Genomic DNA, 8,241 nt, shown 5'->3' on the forward strand with positions numbered 1-8,241 from the left:
ATACCCACATAGATATATACATATAGCTTGTGACATTTTATTGAAGATATTTTATTTTTATTTACTTATTTTTAAAGATTTTATTTATTGATTTGACAGAGAGACAGCACAAGCAGGGGGAGCGGCAGGCAGAGGGAGAAGCAGGCTCCCCACTGAACAGGGAGCCCGATGCGGGGCTCGATCCCAGGACCCCAGGATCATGACCTGAGCTGAAGGCAGATACTCAACTGACTGAGACACCCAGGTGCCCCTGCTGAAAATATTTTAGTGCAATATTGGAGGAATACAAAATTCCATATTTTAGACCATCTGTTCTCAGACTTTTTGGTTTCAGAGCTCCTTTAGAGTCTTAAAAATTATTGAGAACCCCAAAAAGCTTTTGTTTATGTGGGTTGAATCTATCAATATTTATGACAGTAGAAATTAAAACTGAAAAAAGGGAAAATATTTATCAACTCATTTAATATATAAACCCATTACATGTTAAAAACAAATAACATTTTAAAAAAAACCAAACTATTTTCCAAAACAAAAATTAATTAGTAAGAAGAGGGGCTTTGTTTTCCATCCATGCAGATCTCTTTAATGCCTGGTTTAGCAGAACTTAGCTGGACTTTCCAATCTTGCTCCTGCTTCCTGTGACAGTGAAGTAGATGAAGAAAATCTGGTCTCATACATTATGTCGTTGGAAAAGAAAGATATATTTTCATAGTATTTCCAGATGATGGTGAATATTTTTCTTTGACACAATACCAAATCTTGATAAATGATCATTTCTATAGGTTAGTTGCAATGTGCAATCTGAGACCACATCAATGCACTTTTCATACCCAATTACATTAAAATCAAATGACCTACCTTGCACTTGAATGGATTTTTTTTAACGTAATGCGTGATTCTGTGACATCATGCATTGGTCATGTGGAAAATACTGGTTCACTGAGCTATGCAGATCTTGCAAATGTTGACGTTTTTGTTCCACAAGATATTTTTAAAAGCCTCACCTTCACTCACATCACTGCCTGTAGCACCAAAAAGCCTCTAAGTATGAGGAAGCTGATAGGTTTTGTTTTCCAGAATTCCAATATTTGCTTAAAAGCCTCAATTTTACCATTAGCCACAAACACTATCAGTTGCCGCCTTTGCTTGTTTTCGAGAAAATGCCTGCCAAGTGCCCAGCTCTGAATAACTGTGGTGTGCTGGTCGTTCTCTCAAGTGTAAAAGCTATTCCATAAAACAAGAGGCCAGCCCAGTGGGGAACTCAAGAATCGCAGGAGAGCTCTTCCTCGAGAAAACTGTTTGCTTCAGTGTGCAGCCGGCGCCCTCATTTTGACAGGATGTTAAAAAGTCCTGTCCTCAAGGGTGGAGGCTGAGTAAAATGAGTGGTCTCTGTGGCTTCATCTAGAATATTCTTATGTGAGGCTGGCATTTATTAACACTACACATGCACGAAGGTGAGAACCACGAGGGCTGTCACCCCGTTTCCCGGTGCTGGGACTCCAGCAGTGTCCTCCTTCACCACTTCGGTAACATCACCGTAAGGACCAACGTGTTGAAAAAGGCAAGTACCATCCTGTAATGTTTTAAAATGGTTTTGACCCTGGGGACCCCCCCAGAGGTCCACAGACAGGCACTTGGGAAAGAAACCACAACACTCGATCCATGCCAGACCACAGACGGTTCTCGCTCGGGGGCTGTCGACACCCCATCTAAGCAGGAAGCACACAGCTGCAATTCACACTTGGCGGAGGGAGGCACGACCACAGAGTGTGACCAGCCTCCCTCCTGGTGTGGGGTGCAGGCGGCCTGGGGCGTGCGAGCCCAGGGTGGGGGAGCGTGGTGCTCCTCCACAACTCTGTGGCCAGTTAGTGGGCACCACAAACAAAAATGCGCAAACTGCCAGAGTGCAGAAGCAAGTACTTCTCAACCCAGAGAACGACAAGGCAGATCTTAAATCGTGTTTTAGGTCTTGCGATTTTCTTTTTAAAATCACTACTGGGGCTGCCTGGTGGCTCACGGGGTTAAGCATCTACCTTCAGCTCAGGTCATGATTGCGGGGTCCCGGGATAGGCCCCAAGTCAGGCTCCTTGCTTGGCGGGGAGTCTGCTTCTCCCTCTCATGCTCGTGCTCTCTTTCTCTCTCACTTACTCCCTCTCTCAAATGAATAAATCTTAAAAATCAAATCAAATCAGTTCTGGGGGCGCTTGGGTGGCTCAGTCAGTTGAGCATCTGATTCTTGATTTTGGCTCAGGTCATGATCACAGGGTTGTCGAATCGAGCCCTGCATCAGCCTCTGGGCTCAGTGGGGAGTGCGCTTGAGATTCTCTCTCTCCCTCTGCTCCTTCCCCACTCCTCTAAAATAAATACATCTTTAAAAAAAATTAAATAAGGGGCGCCTGGGTGGCTCAGTCAGTTAAGCGTCTGCCTTCGGCTCAGATCGTGATCCCAGGGTCCTGGGATCGAGCCCCGCATATGGTTCCCTGCTCAGCGGGAAGCCTGCTTCTCCCTCTCCCACTCCCCCTGCTTGTGTTCCTGCTCTCGCTGTCTCTCTGTCAAATAAATAAATAAAATCTTTAAAAAAAATAAAAATAAATTAAATAAAAAATGAGTTCTGTAATGTTTAATCTCTAAATATTGAAGCTTGAAGCATTTACCCTTAAGGGTACTGTCTCTACTCCCGTTAACGTGTCTACTCTACACTATATGTCAAGATGTATGTGTGTCACTGACTACGTTTCCATTTCTCTAAGCAAAGAAATTCAAATGAGTACAGATCTCACACATTTATCAAAATGAGTAAAAATGACATGACACCAAAAGCGGCTCTTTTCAGATCTCAGGTCAACTTGACAAATATGTCTTAAAAACCACTTTAAGGTATACTAAGATACTACTTCTATAATAAAATGTATTTTAAAAGCCGTTTATTTGAAAATCCTTCAGGAATCCTGTTTGAACAGACTATTTCGCAAATGATGAAAGTAAAAAGATAAAAAATAAAAAGCAAAACGAAATGTCCATAGATAAGGCTGCAAAAGATCCACACTTTAAATGTAAATCTAACCTTCATTCTGAGTCTGCTTTGGGACACTTAGGTTAGAAATAGTTGTTTCTATTGGAACTTATTTTTTGTTTTTTAATTTGAGAACGAGAGAAGGAGAGCAGGAGCAGGGGGAGTGGGAGAGGGAGAAGCAGGCTCCTTCAGCAGGGAGCCCGACGCGGGGCTCGACCCCCGGATCTGGAGATCACGACCTGAGCCGAAGGCAGATGCGCAGTTGACGGAGCCACCCAGGCGCCCCTGTTGGAACACTTCTTGGAGCATCTCGATTTTGCGATCACCTCAAAGAATGCCGTGTCAAGTCAGAACACAGGCCGAGTGTACAAAGTGTGCTCGGAAAGAAGCCTCTGAATAAAGATCAGCTTCCTGAGAATTCTCTGTAACAGCATAATTGGACAAGAGTACTGAGCATTGGCACCACAGGGGCTTCTCTGTCCGTTCACAGGATCAGAGAAACTGAAACGCTGAAGTGAGACGCAGGTGGCATGCAGGACCACGAAGGTGAGGGGACATTCTCAGTTAGCAGCCCCCGATCACAGGACTAGGCAGCTGCGTGAGGAGGCTCAGAACTGCCGGCTCCCGCCCACAGGAGCCTGCTTCTCCCTCTCCCACTCCCCCTGCCCGCCCACAGGCTCCCCCACGCATCACAGCACCTCGCTCCTCTCCCTGAAACCTGCTTCCTCCTTGCTAACAAGGTGCTCGTGGTGACGTCGACCTCACGTGCCCAGCGGAGAAGAGGTCAGGCATACAACCCGTACAGAAAAAGAAAGCAGGCGGTCCCTCCTGCAGACGCCCCCCCGCCGAATCCCGAACTACCTACCAGCGCAGGCAAGGGTGCTTGGCAGCAAAGCAGCAGCCAGGAGGGAAGGAGGCGGCAAGGCTTTCTGGAAGCAAACCCCATGCTGGCTGCGCTCACCTGTACTTCAGCAGAAGTTTCAGGACCACCGAGCGGATGACAGGGGTCTTATCCACAACGTCATCGAACGGAGAGAGGGATTTGGTGTGTTCACGGTGTCCTTAAGCCAGAGGGAGAGAGGTGGCTCATTTCCCCATCAGCCATGAAGAAGTGAGACGAGGGACTGGATTTTTAGGTCCACAGGAAGGAAGCAACTTACTGGGGGAAGTGTCTCTTAAAAGCTCCTTTTGCACAAAGAGTAAATTTAGCAGAACATCGATCACCTCCTTCTGTGGTGGAGAATTATCTCTGAAGCACATGGTGGAGACCAGGTCCAGGAAGAAACTGTTGCACAGCTCTCGGACGCAGGCGTGCTTCTTGATGGCCTCCCTGGGGAATGGTTGGAACGCACAGTCAACAGGCCTGCAGAGCATGCTCCAGAATCCCTGCACTCACGGTGCTTTGGGATCTGGACGGCATCCTGTGATGTTCAGGAAAAAGACGCAACCATCTCCTTGCACTGACTGCGCCGGATGCGCACCGCCTGATCTATGCAGACTCGTCCCTTTCCAGAAAGGAGCACTTTGGTCCTTGGGACAAGCCAGCAATACCCCTTCATCCTAAAGTCTGCAAAGATCCCGTGCCCTGGGCTGGCCTTGCACACTTGCAGGAGGCATCAGAAGAGAGAGGAGCCATTGCCGGAGCGGAGCTGAAGGTCACTGAGCCCACAGAGCTTCCGTTCGTTTCTACCACTGCTCCGAAGAGCGGGGCCAGACAGGAACTAGCTTTGCCCTCAGGTCACTGGAGCCAAACTGGCTGTGTCCTAAGCTCCTTGGGTATCCTGTGATGGTTTTACCTAATTTATGACTTTCAGCTTTATTTCCTCTAATCGTGTCGTCTCCCAAATCTACGCGTGGATGTGTCTTGCAGAGGGAATGATTTTGAGACGCTAGGGGTTTATGAAGGTGGCAGTCTCTCTTAGGATGGTTCTCCAAAGTCAGGTTCTCTAAGATTAATACAGTTTACATTTCTGAATACTGTACTTGCCAAAAAAGAAAAGGAAGAGAAAGAGGAGAAAGGGTGATTTACCTGTGTTCCCGGGACACGGTTAGAGAGTAGTCTTCCGGCAAGTCTGTTAAACAAAAGGGGCATCTCATCTGCCCCAGGGTGAGCCAGACCTTGATGCAGCTCAAGCAGAACACATGGTCACAGGGCAGGCAGACCGGATCCTGGGCATCTCCCAGGCAGACAGGGCACGGCTCAATCTCAACCCTAGAATCCAAGCAGGGGCACCGGCTCTGAAGCAGAGAAGCGGCTGCGAGCAGCTGCAGACCCCACACGTGCAGCGCTCCCCGCCACAGGGATCTCCGACCGAAGATCTCACCTGGTGAGGGTCTTGCTGGCCTGGTCCTTGCACTTACGTAGAGTGCTCATCACTGCGACGAAAGGCCTGTATGTCTTGATGTCAGAATCGTCCTGGAGACACTGATGGAGAGAGGGGCAGTGATGAGGAGGCTGATGAGCCGTGAGGAAGGGCCAAGGTCAGCCAGGCAAGACCACTCTCCCCCGGGGAACACAGGGCACGCATCGGGCACCCCCCCCCCCCAGCTGCTGGGCCCTGGGACCACCGGGTCAGCCTGTAGGGCAAGGCCTTTCTGTTTCTAGCAGTTTCTTTAGCTGTGAATGCCCTTTATCATTATGCTGCATTCGGGGTAGGATGAGATTCGCCACTTCTGATTTTTCCCTCTTCCTCTCTTTTTCTCAGGTTCACACTTCTCCCATTATGAGATATTTCAAACTTTTTAATTTCTTTTTTTTTAAATTTAATTATTTGAGAGAGAGAAGAGAGAAAGCCTGAGAGCACGGGCAGAGGGGAGGGGCAGAGGGAGAGGTGAGAAGCAGACTCCCAGCTGAGCAGGGAGCCCGACGTGGGACTCGATCCCAGGACCCTGGGATCCTGACCGGAGCCCAAGGCAGACGCTTTACTGACTGAGCCACTCAGGTGCCCCAAGACATTTCAAACTTTAAACGATAACATAATGCCCACCTGTGTATCCATCACCTAGCTTTAAGAAATCTTATCATTTTTGGAATATCTGTTGTAGACTATTTTTTAAAGAAACAAAACATCACAGATACAGCTGCAACCCCACATGTCCCTTCCTGATCACATGGCCCTCCTTCCCCTCCCCCAGAGGACTGCCTTCCTAAATTCCCAAGTTCACTACATTTGCACGTGTGCATGAAGATCATGTTACTGTTCTGAATGGGTTTAGCCTCTGCATCAGTGATGTCCCGCTGTACATAAGTTTTCGCTGCTATACGTAGGTCCAGATCACTCCTGTTAGCTGCTGTAGGGCACCCACTGGCAGATATACCAGTTACTTGTTTTCTGGTTAATGGGCATCTAGAATGTTCCCTTTGTTCTGCAATTACAGTTCTGCACCCAACATCCTTCCATGTGTCCGTATACCAATGGGAGGTTTCTCTAAGGCACGTGTTTAGAAGGGGAAGCACTGGATTTTAGGAGATGCACATCTTCAATGACATAAGATAATGAGTGTGATGGGTGCGCTTCTGGAATTTTGGGCTCAGGCATGATGTTTGCAATAGATATCATTATCAGCATAAAGAGAATCCCCTTCTCTTTCCAGTTTGCCAAGACTATCTTTTTTCCAAATTACAAATTTTATTAAATGCTTTTTCTGTACCTTCTGAAATGAGCATTTAAGGTTTTACCTTTTAATTTGTTACGTTAGCTGATGACATTTATGATTTTATGATTTCTGAGCTATCTCTGAATTCCCAGGATTAATCTCACTTTGAAATATGTGTTTCTTTAAAAGATTTGATTTACTTATTTATCTGAGAGAGGGTGAGAGAGAGAGAGAGAGAGAGCATGAGCCAGGGGGAAGGACAGAGGGAGAAGTAGACTCCCTGCTGAGCAGGGAGCCCGATGCGGGGCTCGATCCTGGGACTCTGGGACCACAACCCGAGCTGAAGGCAGATGCCCAACCAACTGAGCCACCCAGACACCCCGAAATGGTGTTTTTAATACCTTGCTAAATTTGATTTGTTACCAACAGCCTAATTCACAAGGAAGCAAAGGATTTGAACAGACATCTCCAAAAAAGACGTACAAATGGGCCACAAGCACTTAGGAAGGTGCTCGACATCATTAGTCATCAGGGAAATACAAATCAAAGCCACAATAAGATGCCACCTCACACCCATTAGGACAGCCATTATAAACCAAACCAAACCAAACCAACCGAAAAATAAGTGTTGGCAAGGATGTGGAGACAACGGAAACTTGGTGCACTGTGGGTAGGAATGCAGTGGCTATAGCCCCTGTGGAAAACAGTGGTTCCTCAGTTAAACACAGACTCTCCATATGGCCCAGCAATTCCACTTGCAGGTAGATCTCCGAAAGCATCGAAAGCAGGGACTCAGATACTTGCACACGTTACTCCCTGTTGCCAAAAGGTGGCAACAACCTGAATGTCCATCGGTGGATGGACGGATGAACCAAATGTGGTCCATTCACACGGTGGCATATTATTCAGCCTTAAGAAGGAAGGACATCCTGATGCCTGCCACGTGGATGGACCTGGAGGGTACTGTGCAGCCAGCCACTCACAAAAGGATAAATACTGGAGGATTTCACTTGTGTGAGGTCCCTAGGCATCAAATCACAGAGACAGACAGTAGGGTGGTGGGCACCAGGGCCGGGAGGAGGGATGGGGAGTCAATGGTTCATGGGGACCGAGTTTCAGTTTTGCAAGATGAATGAGTTCCGGAGACAGACAGGGGTGATGACAGTACATCATCATCACATGTGAATGTGCTTGATGTCACTAATCTGTGCACCTAAAGATGGTGAAAACGATACATTTTATGTGATGTATATTTTACCTCAGTGAAAAAATGGCAGTAGTCCAGTGGCTGGACGCTGGTTGGTAAGGATAGGGACATTTCAGACTAGAAAGCTGATGGCCTTATGATCCACACACACATCTGGTAAGACTGTCCCGTGTGACCCTGTGGGAGGCAGATCACAGGGCAAGAGGCTCTACGTACCTACATCTATCTATCCAACTATCTACACGTCCATCCACCCATCCACCCATGCTTTCTAACAGAACTAAACCGAACATGCATCTTTTCGCAGCTTTTGCCGAAGTCCTGTGGGAGGCTTCGCTGACTGCTGGCGCAGGCTCACTCTAAGTGGCAGCTCTTAATAGGTGGCCCCAGTCGAAGAGGAGTGGAGACCCCAGGCCTCGCCCGG

General features: G+C 47.6%; 1 protein-coding gene across 5 annotated transcripts in view; it reads right to left on the minus strand.

Moving 5' to 3' along the window:
- Positions 1-8,241, minus strand: part of RNF213 (ring finger protein 213) — a 103,129-nt gene that overhangs the window by 22,124 nt on the left and 72,764 nt on the right. For all 5 annotated transcript variants that reach the window (XR_004683020.1, XM_035025834.1, XM_035025832.1 and 2 more), the window contains 4 exons: positions 5,338-5,438; positions 5,043-5,225; positions 4,174-4,343; positions 3,975-4,074 (listed from right to left, as the gene is read on the minus strand). Coding sequence is in view for 4 of the 5 variants with exons in the window: in XM_035025834.1 (XP_034881725.1) it covers positions 3,975-4,074; positions 4,174-4,343; positions 5,043-5,225; positions 5,338-5,438 (554 nt within the window). In the remaining variant the exon portion in view is untranslated. The remainder of the gene's footprint in view (positions 1-3,974; positions 4,075-4,173; positions 4,344-5,042; positions 5,226-5,337; positions 5,439-8,241) is intronic.

Source organism: Mirounga leonina, unplaced genomic scaffold, assembly GCF_011800145.1.
Source record: "Mirounga leonina isolate KUSES-001 unplaced genomic scaffold, KU_Mleo_1.0 Mir_197, whole genome shotgun sequence".
In the NCBI taxonomy this organism is placed as follows: Eukaryota; Metazoa; Chordata; class Mammalia; order Carnivora; family Phocidae; genus Mirounga; species Mirounga leonina.